We start from the raw sequence: 17,232 nt of genomic DNA on the forward strand, positions 1-17,232 counted from the left end.
TTGTGCTTGGTGTGTGGGCACACCCTCCTAGAGAAATAGCTTCCAGCATGGAATGCTAGTCTTCCATCCCAGGTAGAAAAAAAGGAGAATTCTGTGCTGTCTCTTGTGAACTGCATAGTGGCTCCTGAGAGCAGAGGAGCAGGAAAGAATGCTGTGGAAATGTTTCCCCTGTGGTAGAAGATGGCAATAGTGTTCAGCACCATGTTTGGTTTTGCTATGAGCTGAAATGGCACCAGCTATGCAAAGCATCTATGAGCTTGGATCAAAGGAAGGTAGACTCAAAGAACTGATCCCTTGGGTTCTGGATGACCCAGACCTCAAAATACTGATGCATGCAGGCATAAACTACCTGTAGACATAGTCTTCACTGAGGACTGTGAAATATGACTATACATTAGTGCATTAATGTGATAATGTGTTTATCTGTGTAGCTGTCTTTCCTCTTTCCCTCTTAAATGAAGAATTGTTACACTAGGAAATGGGGAAAATTAGCTTATGAGGTACCTGAAGATTTTTCCCATATTTCAGGCTTGAATATGTTAGCTTATTAGCAGCCCTTGATAAATTTTAACTGGTCTCTGTGATTGCCAAACAAGTGCTGACACAAGTTAGACTAAGAATAATTTAATGCAAGGTTAGACCAGATGATCTCTAGAGATATTTTCCAATCTAGACTTTTTTATGATGGTATAAATGGATGATTACTTTTTAATAGCTGCTTGACTTAGAGGCAGAGCTATGTGAATAACTGATCTTTTGGCTAACTGATGAACAGAAGGTCGAGAAGGGAGACACAGTGTTGGGAAACAAAATTTTCCAACTCTCGACAAGCTTTCCTCTCCCATTACAGAAACACTTAGCATTGTCTCAAGGCATTGCATTCCAGGCAAAATGGAACAATTTCTACTCCTTTCACAAAGACTATATTCAGCTAGGGGTTTTTTGAACAAAATGCTACTTAGGATGAAAAATCAAAATGTTTAAAAACGCATTTCAAGCTTTTAAAAAAATGTGTTGTTTTCTTGAGGGAACTATTCATGAATTTCTGAAGAGGCGACTGAAAGCATGGATAGTCTCCAGCGAGCCCGACTTCATTTTTTGCCAGATAGACTATTTCATTAAAAAACAATCAATCCCTTTGTCTGCTTAATCACTGTTCTGACAGTCTGCAAAGGAAAGACTAAGAATTCCTGCTCCATGTGGCACTGCACAGAGTCACATGAAGGCTAAATGGAAAGCTAAACCTAATTTTGCAAGAAGCCATTAGGAGCTGTGGGCTCTCCAGTCCCGCAAGGATAAAAATCTTAACACAACAAGGTCCAATGTTTAAAAAACGACTGCCTGAAGGTCTGCTCATCAGCCTGCACTTATCCATTTAAATACCTGGGTTGGCAGCATGCAAGCGTACTTAGCAAGCAGCACCTCCACTTGTGACTTTGATGGGAAATGCTGGCTGATCAGGACTGTTCAAAGCCACACAGTTACTTTGGTACCTTCTTCCTCACTGGATTATTAAGATAACCATTTTCCCTAACATCCAGGATTAATAATAATTCAAAATAGAATAATTAAATAACAGATTAAAAGAGATCAAACTTTTGCAAAAGGAGAACTGACATCAAGTGAATCTCCTTACAGTTTGGATAAACCAAAATTATAAACAGAAATTGCTTCCCAAGGCAGCAGTTCTTTTAGGTGCTGCATCAAAACTGAGCTCAAAAGCCAGGATTGCTCTCCTGGACAAGCCAAGCAAACAGGACTCTGCTCCAAGCATCTGAGCAGCACTGGCTGAAAAAAAATAATGAAAGATGAAGCAGAGGCAAGATGTCGATTGACTGAGGGCATATGGGAGACCTAAGGACAACAATCAATCATGGATCTGTAAGCTGTTTGAAACTATTCAATGCAAGGGAGCCAGTGAGGGAGCAGCATCTGTGGGCTCAGGCTGGCTGCAGTGCTTCCAAACCCCAGCTCAATCCAAATTAGGGGGAAGCACTGCTATGAGCACTGACTCCCTTCACTCCCTCCCACTGGCAGACAGCCCACAAAACCTGCACCCCATCACAAGGAGTCACTTGAGCATGGAGCAAAGCCTGTGTTCTAAATATTTAGACAGCCCATGTTTTTTTGGCAGCATGTTGGATTTCCTACCCAGGATTTGCAGGGCGCCTGCTTGGACATGCCGGGATGGCAACGCCCAGCACAGGCTGTGGAGCGTGCAGGTTGGATGGGGAACAACCACAACCACTCTTGTTGCGTTTGAAGCTAATCAGGTTTGATGTCTCACCTCTTGGTTCAGCATGGGCTTGCAGCCCGAGTTTTTGTTGGTGAGCTGCAAGGGTGCTATCTGGCTTGTCATGTCTAATAACTTTCTCTTCTGAAGGCTGATATGCTGAAAGATGTGTGCTGCTGATGTTAAAAGCTGGATTTTCAATGCCTTCTGTTGCTGCTCTCTCTTCTTTTACTATAGAAAACAAGGAGGTCAGAAGAGCACATTATAGCAAAGTGTATTTCAATGACAAGCAGAAAATTCCTTCTAGTAATTCCTTTGCTGAAAGACTCAAGTGTATCGTCCTCAAATGTCGCCAAAACAGAATTAGGTTAAAATTAACTCTAAAAAAAAAAAAGAATAAATGATTAAAATAATTACAAATTGCACCCTGACAAGCAAGAGCAAAATTTCGCCCACAGCCATTTGTCTGTAATTAGTTAATTAATCCTTACACAAATTATGAGCAATAACTCATCAAGCAAGGCTCACCCATCAGAAATTCAGCCGACTTGGATTTCTTCTGCTTAGTTTGCTTCAGAGCCTTCTGCTGGAACTTCTGGAGGGAAATTGTTAAATGAATAAATTAGCTAAAGAACGAAGATCATCCTTTATGATCCACAACTAACACAGTATTTTAAATATGGGATGGCATTGAAATGTCATTTAATTTAAATCTCTGCTAAAGGGGTCAAACACTAATTGAACAACAGAAGTGGAAGAATTAAACAAAATAGAAGAAAAGTTGAAACAAATGCCAAATGAAGGTCACATTAAAATACTTTGTTTTTCCCCAATTTTAATTAATGCAAAGAAACCTCAACAAACGAAGACATTATAAGACTTGTCTCTCAGTATGCATTCAACAGCAACTGCTTTATTTCACTTGCAGAACGGCAGTGCTTCATTTAGAAAAGTTTGGTTATGTAGCATATTTATAGACAGACTTCGCTGACGTTCCCTCTCCTCCTATTTTCTAAATCCACTTACATAACCAGTGTATCTGTTCATCACAGAGGAGCTAAAAATGAATGAGCTCGAGCCTTTCATACAATGCAATGGAATGACAAGAGAACTAAAGCAATTTTAAATAAAGTGTCACAAAAGAGAGATCACAGTCCAGGGGAGAGAGGAAGCAGGACTCATTACAACAACGAAGACTTCATTTAATATTAGAGAGATGCCAACAAGGGTTACAGTGAAACCAAACAGCAGGAGATCTCATGGAACCTTAAGAAGTTCCACAGTAATTCCCATGGGCAAGCAAGGCCACACTGAACTAAGGAAGGCCCAAGTGCTGAACACTGTCTTTTGTGTAATACCTAGAGCCACATTCGGCAAGAGTCACACGTGGTCTGATATGTGGCTACAGACCGTATTTCAGATGCTGACAGTCAAAACAGGCAAAGAGTACCTAAAATAAAGCACATCTGGGAATATGAATCAAAGCCAAAACCAAAGTAAGAAAAGAGTTTGCTCCCCTTTATTTTAGAACGTCACATGGCAGCTTCCAAAAACAGCATTATTTTTTCAAGCCAGTTGCTTAATTGTCCAGTGATAAAGACCACTCCTGGCAACATAGCTCCTGGAAACTGTCAATACAAAAGGATTAATGATAAGAATAATTGAAAAATTGCAGTTTTTACAGCATCCATCTTTTGCTTTTGATTGTGGGTGTCAATTTCCAGTAAAAAAACAGCACTTGCAGCAGACACAATCAATAAACCTGTCAAAAATAACTGAACCATACCACTGACAGGTTACTATAAACATTAATATCTTCATATTTATACATGTATATGTGCACAGGCATATACATGTTTTTCTAGAAACAGTGGACATCCTCTAAATTAAGGCTAATACCCTACTAAAAAGCAAATATGTAGAAATGACCAGACACATTCTGAAAGCTATAATAAATAAATACAATAGGAGAAAAAATTCCTGCAAGCCACATGCAGCACAACTGAAGTTAATGATAATTTTGATAGGAGTTCAATAGGTTCTGAAATTCACCCTAGTGCTTCTGATTTTTTCAAAAATACACATTCATTCAGTTAGTATCTTCAGAATTATGTCTGCTTTGCAATATTAAAGAATTGCTGCATTCCTGCATGCCATAAAATTTTAATTGAGCCACTTTTAAAGATTCCAGAGTATTTGTAACACTGCTGTGTGATAACTATTCTTGCTGTGCTGTGTATAATCACCACACAAAACCTTCAACTTCATGTTAGCAGCTAAAGAAAACAATATGAAGCCAAAAATTCTGGGGCAAATTTTCAAGTGGTATAAATCAGTACGCATCTGTAACTCTGACAGAATTAAGATGATCTGCATTAGATTCTGTGTGTTCCTTCTGCATGTCAGATTTCCCTAGCAAAACTAAGTGCTCACTATATTGGCCATATTCAACTTTCAACTGTTGTAGTCTGGAAAATTCACAAGCTCCTTTCACAGCACAAAGAAAAAAAAAAGGTATTCCTCCTTCCCTATACATAATAATGATCTGTACTGCAGTGGGTTCTGGAGTGGATTTGTGTATGTGTGTGTTTTGGGGTTTTTATTGTTTGGAATTTTGGAGAGTTTTTTGTCTTATTTTGGGGAGGGTGTTGAGGTGTTGGATATTTTAGGGGTTCTATGTGGTTTTTATTTTAGTATTCAATACAGTTAACACCAGATTTTGTATTTTTCAGTGACATGGAAATTATTTGGTACTTCAGTCAAATGCCAACTAGAATTTTCAGGTAATTGATAGGCTTGTGATCCCTATGTACTGCAAAGAGATGATGCCCTTGTGCCTTTATGCAATCAAGTTTTGAAAATATGTTCTTCATATTCTTTAGAATGAAAGCAATGCTTGCTTTCCAACAGCAGAGTTAAATTCTTCCAGTGTTGCTTCTCAACATACTGAATAACAGAGTATTTCAGTGGTGGCCTTTGTGTAATCAACACATGTTCTAGTCACTTTGTGCTTGAGAGGAAATTAGAAGACATTTTCCTTTCATACCTATTTCCAGCCAATTTCCTCATCCTTCTCTCTTTTACACATGAGCAATTTTAAGTTGTGTAAATAACACTATTTCCCCTGCTTTTTATTTTAGGTTTCCTTTCCCAACCCCCCTACTCTTATAGTACTTTGCCTTCTCATCAGAGAATAGGCAGGAAATTATCCAGTTGCATTTTACATTCATTTTATCATTAGTCACTACTACTTCATGTATGTATTTATGCAAATTTATGTCTAAAGCAAATGTTCTTTAATCAGTTTGCACATACCTGAAAATCTTAGGTTTTCAATAACAAATTAAATAAATGCTTTCAGTGACCATTTGGATTGTTTGCAGGCAAAGTCCAGTTGTGTGAGCATACAGAGACAAATGCACATGAACACACATCCTTACAGAAAGCCTCCACTCTGATTACAGAACATTATCTCAAAATAAACATTAAAAAAGCATTAAAAAAAAAGTTGCACAACCTGAAGCCAGAGCCTCAAATGATGCAAAGTCTGTGCTGGTTTACACCTGCAGTGATGGGGGTATACAATTTGCATCCATAAACCAAATGCATCAGATCTGTTCATCCACAACCAGCACACAGAAAGGGGATGTCCCTTGTCTGCAAAGTCGAGTTTAAAGGGTGATCTTGCTGCTGGTAGCAATTCATCCTACCTCAAATCTCTATGACTGTGGCTGAAAAACAAGGAGTCCTGCCTTTTAATTTTTTTTTAATGTCTTTTTACCTTGAGTGTGCTGCACTACAGCAAAGACAAGGGGAGTTAGAAGTGTTTGAGCACAGTGCAGACTAATCACTGTGTCACTCAAAAAGGGACTTAAACCTTTAAAAGCTTTTTTTGCACCCAGTCGTCATTAAAACGCACTGCCTGCTTTCTGATACCGACAGAAACAAAGGAAAACTGGGAGTACCAGAACCTGCAGCACTCACATCTCTGGGAGAGCAGCGAGCACCACAACAACAGCAGCAGCAGCAGCAATGGCAAGGGAAAAAACCCTCATTTATAACCAGTGACAACTAAAACCTATGAAGTTTTTAAAAGAATGTGATTGTTGTCAAAAGGAATTGGGTACAACAATGCTGCGTTCAGCTCTGGTTCCACTCAAAGCCGTGGCTGAGGGGCTCTAGGAAAGCTGCTGGAAGGCTGGTGGGCACAGACCAGCAAGAAAGTGAATTTTGCATACTGTACGGATCATCGCTCAGTTCAGGCCAGTCATATTGAATCTGTGATCAACCAATTGTGCTTCATGAAACCGTCAGCCCTCATTTATGTCTAGCTGTTTTCTTCTGTCCTGCTGTAAACAAGCTCTGCTCTGAGCTGTCTCCCTACCCTTATCTGCTTACGAAGATCACACAGACAGACCTCATCAGCAGCCTTAGAGTTAAAGTTACTGCTTCCAGACAGCAGTCCCCATGCAAGCTGGAAGTCAAAAAGAAGAGCAACTTTGGAATGACAGAGTTTTAGTTCCTTTTAGGAAATGCATACCTTAGATTCATACACATACTGGCATGTTATGTCTCTTTCATGAAATTAAATTAGGTGTTCCTAATATGAACAACTGTTTCTAACATCAGCAAACTAGCTCAGCAGATTCATCCATGGTTTTGTTTGTGGGTTGGTTGTCTTGTTGTTGGTTGTTGGGATTTTTTTGGTTTTTTTCCTTTGGGGCCTTGTCTGAATACAGCCAAAAGAGAAGTAGCTGGAAATATTGTCAATCTGGTAGGGCTCCAAGAACCTAATAATGCCTGAAATGCTCTAAGGAGTGTAACGACAGTAAACAGGAACAGGTATGTTGGCTTCTGTTCTCATTCACTTCAGTGAGAGCATTAGCCTTTCAACGGAAATGAAGAGCACAGTTTTCAAAGAATGATCTCTTGCATAAAAAGGGATGGAGCTTCACTAAGCACTTATTCCTCTGTGAACACACTCACACACACACAAATGCATTAGGTGGTATTTACAACATTTAATTCTCGCAACCAGCTGCTAAGTCCCTGTTAAGGCTTTTCGTTATGCAGCTGGAGCTGGAACCTTTTCCTTTCTCCCAGCCTATTACTTTGTCTATTTAAGGGATGGCAGCCAAAGAGAAACAGCTTGCTATTTGCACCTGTCTGCTTTAAGCACTCCATGTTCGATTTTGCAGAGAACAAACTCTTCATTGCTAAAGAGAATGACACTTAGGAGGGTCAAAGATGTTTTTGGCTGACTCTGCAGCAATCAAAAATAAATAAAATTAAATAAATAAATAACCTCACTCTTTGTTTATTCTGGCTAGACAACGAGGCCAAAGGAAAAGGTCTGTCATAAAAGAGCAGCTTGGTGTGTAGGTGGAAGACGTAACCCTGTGTGTCTAGTCTAATAGAACACCAGGCACAGCTAGGCATGAGTGAACCTGCACGCTGCCCACGCAGGAGCATGTGGGAGAGCTTTTGCATCTTGCCCTATAAAATGCAGAAATGCATCAGAAAGCAAATATGCGCTAAAAATCCCTCCCGAATTTCTATATGTCGGACTGCCATTTGAGGACCCACAGAAAGCTTTGCTACCTAGATGCTCAGACCTATGAGAAAATTGCTTTTATATTATTAAAAATATATGTACGCTTCATTAATGGGAATGCTCAGAGGTGTGCAAGCATGGCCATACAGAGCCCCACTAGCTGGAGAGTAAATCAGTGAGGGTGCACATCAAGTGAGTAACCCACGTGATCCTTCAGCCCTACACAAACTATCAGCACACTTGCTTCTTGCTAGAAAACAAATGCAGTGCTTTCAGTCAACTTTTATTTGCAATTGCACTGAAAGAAGCAACAATCTCACTGGTGTATTAGTTCAGTTACTAAGAAGTAGTCTTTTTATTGCTTGCTCTTAAAATAGAAAAGCCCTTGAAAAACTCAAGCTACAGAGCTGATGACAAGAACAAAAATGCAAGGGGAAGAAAAAAAAAACAGAAGGGAAATAAAACAAAGTAAAACATACAATTTATTAAACAAAACATTGGTGCTGCATTTTGATTTCATAAATTGTCCCCATTTGTACTTCCTGCTTAAACAATAACTAACATGATGATGGGTTAAATGAAGTTGAGATTGTCACAAACATGGCCTCACTAGTAATTAATGTAGTTTAATATGGTTGTTGGCACACATCTCACATGACAGATAATGTTCCAACATGTCACTGATAGGACCTTTCAGCACAGCTTTAGGAGATCTACCAGGCATTGCCGAGGTTGGTTGGGTCAAAGGGTTGAACCATGTGTAATTCAGAACAGAAGAGGTCCCACGGTCACTCCACAAAAACAATTACACTACTTATTTCACTCCATCCCTTGCCCGAAATTCACAAGCCTCACAGTTTCAGCGCAGTCAATCTCACTCTGCCCTGGGGCTATGAGCCACATGAAAATATGTGGTGCTGTGTTTATAAATCTAATCAAAAATAGAAACAGTAGACAAGCACAATGAGGTCCTACTATGGATCATGGGAATTCTCTAAATTCTGAAGGCACTTTTGTTTAACTTCTGTGGGCCTTCTCCTACCATTACATTGTCTGGTACTCTCGTTAATCATCTCCTTGACTTGTCAATGCTATAAAGGAGCCTATGCGTCTGCTGACTTCCCTCCCATCACACTACAAATAATATTATGAAATAGCAATGGTAGGAATAGCCCCTTTTGAAATTTTCTCTTTGGAAAGCATGGCTTTTTCTTCACTTACCTCTTTCTCCATGCCAGACTGCCTTTCTCAGACCTGCAGCAAAAAATGCTTCCTCCTGCAACAAAGGAAAAGCAGTATATCTGAATTTTCAGTCTGAAGTTCTTAATACCACTAGGTTTAACACCCAGATTTGCAGAGTACCAGCCCATAAACCTGCTGGGATGTGAGGGGGAGGGGGGTGGTGCCATTCCCCCTCTGATCTTGTCAAAGAGCAAAGGCATGATGTAGTGCTGCTCCTTCATTTCTTTTTGAAAACAAATTTCCATCAGATCATTTAAAAAAAACCACTAACAAACATAAGCAAATGCCATAATTTAAGATCAGATGAAGCAATGCCAACAAAAACTTAGTTTTAAATAGAAGCAGGCCAGAAGTAGATCATTTCTAGGACCAGAGAGTAACTAGTAACATGACACAGACTTTGCTGTAGAATACACTTTACCTGAAGACTACAGTACCAAAGCTGTCAAATACAGGAACGCTTCTATAATCTGGCATTTACGTGGGTCCCACTTGTGCCTCTTTTCCTACGCTGGGATTTCCATTGAAAGGATGAAAATTTTCCTCTATTTTGAGGTTATAATTAAGCAAACATACGATATCTTCACAATTTATATATCATGTCAGCAAAAAGGCCTCAATTTTATACCAGCTGCTTTTGTCTCTATGTGGGAATAAAATTTATTCATTCAAAATGGCCAGACAGGTTGCCCCTGTGCCCACTGAAATCAATGGCGAAACTCAGTCTGACTCCACAGTTGCAGGACCTGACCCACAATGAGTAACAAGCTTCCTCCTTGGCCAGATTTTTCCCTCAAGCATTTACACAAACACATTTTCAGGTTATTTTGCTGAGCCTGAAAACAAAACAAGACTTTGAACAATTAAAAATATCCCTTCAGAGTCCGTCAGAAGCCTTAGGTGACCTTCTGGGTCAGAAGATGCCCTGTACAAAGTACATGTTTGGCCCCACTTGAGGAAACTCTCTCTCCTGAGGGCACCAGGCAAAGAAGTGCCTAATTCTGAGTATGTGCTTAGATTTCATTGAAATCAATACAATGGACAGTGGATGGGGCTGCAAATGCTTCACAGAAAAAGGCTGCATTGTCACTCCAGTTTCTCACTAATGAATGAAGGGCTGAGCTTTTGCCCAGGCTTTGCTGATGCTGAGAGCCTGATGACCTTTGCCATCACTCCTTGATTTCAGTGTCCTTCTTGGGGTGCCAAGGCCATTGAAGCCATGTCGGGGGCTGTGAATCCAGCAGCTCCTGCTCCTCCTAGAGCCAGCCCTGCCCAAAAAACCCACAGCTGTTGCAAAGCTCTCTGCTCCAGGGCACTATGCAATATTGAAAATAAAGCCCCAGCAACATTCAGCAGAAAAGAACCACCTGTATGAACCAAAAGCAACAAAACTTGAAAGGGCTCTTCTTTCCTCTTCAAAGCAGAATGGTGAGAAGCTGCCAGCAGAAGAGAACTGATCAAGACATAAACTGTGAATGCAACATTTTCATCCACGGTCAACATCTGTACATTGTAGAAGAGCCAAGGATGCAGCAATAAGGACTTGTGAAGCCACAACAGTCCAGGAATCCAAACATTAATGGGAAGACTTAGAGTTTCATCTTTAAAAATGTGATAAGGACAACAAAGGCAAAGAGACATAAACAATGAGTTCAGAAGAGACATTAATAACATTAGGGTTCAAACACTGATTTTCTTAGAGTTTAAGAACTTCCTATTGTTTGGATTTTCCAGGAATTTTTTTGTTTCTTTGTTTGCTTTGGTGGGGGGCACTTTATTGGGTTTGGTTTTTTTAAATGAAGGTGTTAAACATTGCTTTTCCTTTTATCTTTATAGTACCAAATACGCAACACATTCAACACTGCATCAACTGATGCTGACTGTGGCCTTAGCTAACCTCACCAGCTTATTTTCTTTAGCTGGATAACAGCTGAATCATTAGCATTAAACTAGCTTGCAGTCCTGAAAGAATACAGAAAAAACAGAGTACACGATCTTCTCAGCAATCAAAACACAACATAAAAAGTATCTGAGATCCCACCAGGTATTTTATTTTATACCTGGCTGTTGTATTTTGCAATAATTAGGGAGGGACTTTAGTCATTTTTAAGTCCACTTGTAGCAAAATGGCAAAGCAAGACAATTACTTAGAGGTTCTTAAATGGGATAGTCCATCTTGTTTTCTAATTTTTCACCCAATTATGCTTTTTTTTTCCACAAGAGGAAAAACTAAGGATGATAGATTAAATATGCAAGACATATTAATAACTTTCTGTAGTGAAAGCAATGTATTCTTTAATACAAAAATGGAGGAATTACATGCACAAAAACACTCTTTTAGCACCACAACCCTATTAACAGGCTCCCATCACCAGCTACAGGTCTCAGAGAGATCAAAACAACTCACTTTTCCACTGGAGCATGCTCAGGTACATATTTCTCATAACAGTTGATATTTTATGCTGTATCAGCCACCAGAAATCACTTGGACCAATGTACAACAAGAGTCTTACAAATGCAGCCATAAAATGTACAGTTTTCACCATGCTGCCACGTGGAAGGAAAGAACCCTCCTGTTGGTACCTGTGCACCCAGAATCTCCCTAAGGTGCACCCCAATGCCCAGGCACATTATCACTGTCCAAGAAGAGCAACGCCCAGCACAGCTGAGGTGTTGGAGGAGAAACAGCAGGTTCATAGCAGGAGCAGCAAAGCAACAGTTTGTCATGGTGGGGGCTGCCCTCGCTCCTCCCTCGCCTTCACCTGGGGCACCATTTATCACATGCTAAGAAGCAGTGCTGTGGGGTCCCTGTGCTACAATATCGGCAGAAACCACTGAGTAAATGATAACCCTAACAACCCCGCTTGTAATTCCCTTTGGACTCTCTCATAAATACCAGGTAGCCAGCCTTGGTCTTTAAGAAATATTTCTTCAGGGGAAAATTGCACCTCCAGTGAAGAGAATCCATCAGTCACTTAAATTCAGCAGGACTGACCTTTGAAGCTGAAAGCACTGTGTTTATCCTCCTTTAATCATCAATTTTGGGAGCAGGTTCTTCAAAGTAATTTCAGATTATGTTATATTTTTTCTTTTTAATTTTTCTTTTTTTTAAAAAAATTATAAAGAAAGGAGCTTACTGCAATATGTCTTTGTAAAGATTATTAACACACTCAAAATTAGGCTCACATTCAATTCATTCACTTGATAGGTTGTGATGTTCTTAGCCTTTTTCTGTGTGCCTGAAAAGATGGATAGATACATAATTTCTCTAACGATAAACCTCAGTAGGCAGCTAAGCACCACTCTGCTGCTCACTCACTCTCAGTAGAATAGTGGTGAGAATCGGAAGGACAAAAGTACAAAAACTCATGGGTTTAGATGCAGACAGTTTAGAACCATAGACAGATTTAGGTTGGAACGGACCTTAAAGATCATCCAGTTCCAATCCCCCTACCATGGTGCTCAAAGCACCATCCAACCTGGCCTTGAACACTGCCAGAGATGAAGCATCCACATCTTCTCTGGGCAACTCCAGTTGCCCTCCAGTAGATAATTTCTCCCTAATATCTAATCTAAACCTAATCTCTTTTAATTTGAAGCCATTCCCTTTTGTTCTGTCACTATGTGTTCTTGTAAAAAGTCTTTCTCCATCATTCTTGTAGGGTCCATTCAGGTACTGAAAGGTCATGATTCGAATACCCTAAAGCCTTCTCTTTTCCAGGCTGAACAATCCCAGTTACCTTAGCCTTTCCTCATAGGAAAGGCACTCCATCCCTCCATCATGTTGATGACTCTGCTCTGGATTTGCTCTTACAGATCCATGTCCTTCCCCCTGTGCTCATGGCTCCAATGCTGGATGCAACACTCCAGGTGGGGTCTCACCAGAGCAGAACAAAGCGGTAGAATCACTTCCCTTGCTCTGCTGGCCATGCTGCTTTTGATGCAGCCCAGGATAGGCTTGGCCTTCTGAACTGCCAGAGTTTATTTCTTTAAATGAGGGGGGAAAAGAAAAGGGAGAAGGGAGGGAAAGTAAGTGATGCCAAAGTAAACAGTGATGCCAAAGAAAACAATTGCTCACCACCAGCCGACTGATGTCCAGCCAGTCCCCAAACACCTTTCACCCACTCCCCTCACACTCTCTTTTATTGCTGGACATGACATCATATGTTCTGGAACAACACTTTGGTCAAATGGGGTCAGCTGTCCCAAATCTTTCCTCTCCCAACCTCTTGCATAACCCCAGCCCACTCACTGATGGGATGGTGTGAGAAACAGGAAAGGTTTTGACACTCTGTAAGCACTGTTTGCCAATAGGTAAAACATCCCCATGTTATCAACACTGCTATAACAAACCCAAAACACAGCCCCACACAAGCTACTATGACAAAATTTTGTCTCAGCCCAAACCAGCAACTCCTGTGGAAGCTGGAAGTACCAAAATTTTAGGTTTTGTACCACCATTCCAATATTCCCATTTCCCACCAAATGGAAAGCACCACACATGAACATTGGCCACATTGCTTCAAAGCCTGGCTTATGGATGACCATCTCCTGATGAAGTCCCAGGGCTCATGTTTAAGAGTATTGAAATTTTTAGTGATCTTCACCTGACAGTCCTTATTGAGGGAGGAGCAAAACCAGCCCCAGCCTGGACAAAAGGCATTCTAGAATGGGATGAAAAACTCTCAGTCTTTCTTACCAGGTTTTTTTGTTTGTTTTCTTTTCTCTCTCTCTTTTTTTTTTTTTCTTTTTGTTTGTTTTCTTTTCTCTTCTTTTTTTTTGCAGAGCTGCCCACTGCAAGACTTGGAGACAGCTCAGCAGGATTGAGGGACCAAGCACAGTAAAAAAATCATGCTCCTCATAGTCATGGTCAAGTAAAAAATTCTTTTTCCTTCAGTTTTCCACTTGTGAAACAGGCACAGTAATACTCCTCATTACCTTCACGATTCTACCAGCCAGTGAATTTCTGCACACCACTCTGGATGCAATATCATGGTATCAGGAACCTCAGCACTGCCATTGTCCTTAATTCTCCCTTCCCACACACATCCCAGCTCTTAACCAGCAAAAAGGAAAAAAAAAAGGTTATTTTCATTACAAAAAGTTTTGTGCCTTGTAATTCTTAAATTACATGGCCTTCACATTACAGAAGAAGTTAGTTAGAAGTACTGAGCTGCACATTAAATCCTGAAAAAAATAATATATATTTTAGAAACAGAACCAGTGAATGATTTTGTTTGTGCAGAAACAGCATTGTAAACTCTAAGCAGACATTATATGCAAAAGTAAATTAAGAAATCTAAGCACTTATTATCAGTTAACGTTTGTGGTAAGAGACACACTTTTTTTTTCTTTTCTTTTTAAAGTGTTTCAGAATTTCTTCCCTAATTTACTTTCAGGGAACAAGTAATTCATTTTCTGACTATATGTTGTATTTGCCATAGTGTTTAGTACTTCTCCATGACTGTCTACTTTTCATTTTCTGGTTACCACTACTACTACAAAGAAAAGCAAACCAATCAGAAGTTATTTTTATGCACCCTGCAGTCTAGGGAATCAGCCTACAATGATTGGAGCGTTGTTTTCCAAGAAAGTTTCACTGTAAATAACACAATCCACACAAGGAAAAGTTCTGTTTTGCTGTTTGTTAGCTCAAAGATCAAAATTTCAAATATATATATATGAAAGTGTAATGTTGAAGAGTTTTCTCTCTGAATTAAGCAAGAGTATAAGCAAGGACTCACTGGAAAATACAGGAAAATGTTTCTTGTAAAAGTTGCACTTGTTACATACATCACTTCAGATATCAATACTGTTGCTAATAGATCAGGAGAGTTTTCTTTCAGTCAAAGAGACAGAAATCATACTGTATGAGCAGTCCCAGAAGGAATACCTCTAGTTGTTCAAAACATATTTCACTTGCCTCTGGCAGGAGTTTCCAGATTAGTGTCATATATGTGTCAACATGAAACAACATAGGCTACTTGTTCATGCATTCCCATTAGTCCCCCTTATATCAGCCTATATGCCAGCTGACACTGACTATACGTATATATCAATATATTCAACCCAGTGAGTGCACTCCCCTGTCAGGCACTTGTTAAGGAGAAATAACCACCAAGTATAAGTGAGGAGAAACTGAGGCAGTGGCATAAATCAGATAGAGAATTAGGAATTAGGCATGCATTTTTAATTTGCATGCCACTAATTAGAAATGACAGTGTATAAAGACATATTTTGATTAATAAGCAGAGCTGCAGGTTGGTTTTTAAGACCCAGTTAGCTGATAAGACCTAGATGCACACAGTTCAAAGTCTGTAATGGTTTCCATTAGTTTTCAATCAATAATAGCAGGAAAAATGTGCCTGGCATGTTTTAAACTTGGTATCTTCACCCAGCAGAGCTAGGTGTGAAGTTCTTTTGCCCCAGCCAGAAAATCAGAAATTCTGACTCCGAGATTTGAATTCTTGGACCAAATCTCCCTTTCAAATAATGCTCGTGATGTTTCATTTATTACATGTGAAAAACTGCTACCTCAGGACCCTGAACAAGCAAAGTATAGTCAAACATGACTGCTTCTGAATTCCTGCATTTTGGGATAGATGGCATGTCCAATAGGCCCAAAGCTGTTTTCTAACCAATGGAGAAGCTGTAAAACTGATATGCCCTTTGCATGACTCCCTCTAGTAGAGAAGAAGAGTCAGCAGCAATGCCATGACATGTTCTCCTTGGTGATGCAGCAGCTTAATAAATTCCTGCTGTCTGCCCCCTTCTTCTCTCCAGCCATTCACTCCTGTCCTTGGAAAGCAGCTCACTGAAGTCTCATTGGGCTATACTTACTGTGGATTTAAACCAGATTAAAATATCTGTCCCCAAAACACCGATTTTTTTTTTTTTAATTATTTACCTTGAACCATTTCACTGGTCCTGTCACTACAGCCAGGGCACAACAAAATCCATCAAGGAAAAAGATAATCCTTAAGTGAGCTTTCCCATCAGAGAAAACATATACTAAAACTAGACTCCCATAATAACATTAAAGTTTACTACCAGCCCCATAAACTAAGATTCTGATTCTCTGTATGTTTCCTCCATGAACAAAGTTAAAAACTACACTGATTAATATTGTGAGACCTAGAATAGACTCTAATAGGATGTTGCAATAGTTACAGGTAATTAAAACAAAAGAAAAAGCCAAAACAAACAAACAACACCAAAAAACCAAATGAAAACAAAACAAAAAAAAAACCCTCAATGAGGTAGCATCCAGCAACAATTTGAGGATTTAGTAACAGGAAGGAGACACATTACCATGTGCAGCAATCCAGCACACACCCAGAGAAGATTCCCACATGTTTTGTGTGTGTGTCTTCTCACCTGTCCACTGCCTTGGGGAAGAGCAGGGCAGCCCTATTTCCTTCTCATCCATTTGGGGTGAGATGCCCCACTCCTACTTCTCCAGTTTTGGATTGGTGCAGTCCAGAAGTAAAAAAGCAATGAATTTGCTTTTCCACACAGGGTCATCAAAAGGCTTAAAGATCAGTGAGGTTTTTTGAGGTTTTATTGGCATTTTGTTAACATTTTGATAACCTGTCTTGGAAGAGAAAGTTTCACTTGACAAGTGGGTAAGTTGAGCCAGCAGAAGCTGTTTTCTGAGCATTACTTGCCATGTTGGATTTCTTGGCTTTTGCTATCTTGGGTCACACCCAATCTGAAAATAGACTTTAATACTACATTTTTCACTACCTCAGGAAAGGATTTGAAGAACAATGCTCCAAAGCATGTCATTTACTCATTTAAGACACTAGAGTCTATAGGTTCATTGATTGCCTAGTTAGGATTTGGTTTGGACAATTAGTAGAATTTAAAAACATCTAACATATTGAGTGGAAGACATTAAATGAGGAGGAAGTGTGTAATGTATAGGTCTCAATCCTGAAAAGCATTTATGCACACACTTTCTCCTTGCATGAATTACCTTATTGAACACAGCAGACAAGCTCACTCCCAACTGAGAACATTTGTAGTAAGAGGATGTGTGAAAATTTCTACAGAGCTGAAAAGACCAGGATTGCATTTCATTTTTTTTTGATCCCTCATCTTTCCTTCTCCCTCCCTCCCTCCCTCCCATACCAAGGACTAAAGGAACTCATTCTAACATCTTTTCAGTGATTCCAGGCTTTTTTACTGATTTGAGAGAACT

At 39.8% G+C, this 17,232-nt stretch overlaps 1 protein-coding gene across 1 annotated transcript in view; it reads right to left on the reverse strand.

Moving 5' to 3' along the window:
• LOC120503481 overlaps window positions 1–12,920 on the reverse strand; it is a 108,982-nt gene extending 96,062 nt beyond the window's left edge. Inside the window, exons 1-4 of the mRNA XM_039711990.1 lie at window positions 12,770–12,920; window positions 9,009–9,063; window positions 2,762–2,828; window positions 2,288–2,464 (exon numbers count right to left, since the gene is read on the reverse strand). Of these exons, the coding sequence (XP_039567924.1) occupies window positions 2,288–2,464; window positions 2,762–2,828; window positions 9,009–9,020 (256 nt within the window). The 5' untranslated portion in view covers window positions 9,021–9,063; window positions 12,770–12,920. The remainder of the gene's footprint in view (window positions 1–2,287; window positions 2,465–2,761; window positions 2,829–9,008; window positions 9,064–12,769) is intronic.
• Window positions 12,921–17,232: the final 4,312 nt, after the last annotated feature.

The sequence above is a fragment of the Passer montanus genome, unplaced genomic scaffold (genome assembly GCF_014805655.1).
Source record: "Passer montanus isolate IOZ18808 unplaced genomic scaffold, ASM1480565v1 scaffold26, whole genome shotgun sequence".
In the NCBI taxonomy this organism is placed as follows: domain Eukaryota; kingdom Metazoa; phylum Chordata; class Aves; order Passeriformes; family Passeridae; genus Passer; species Passer montanus.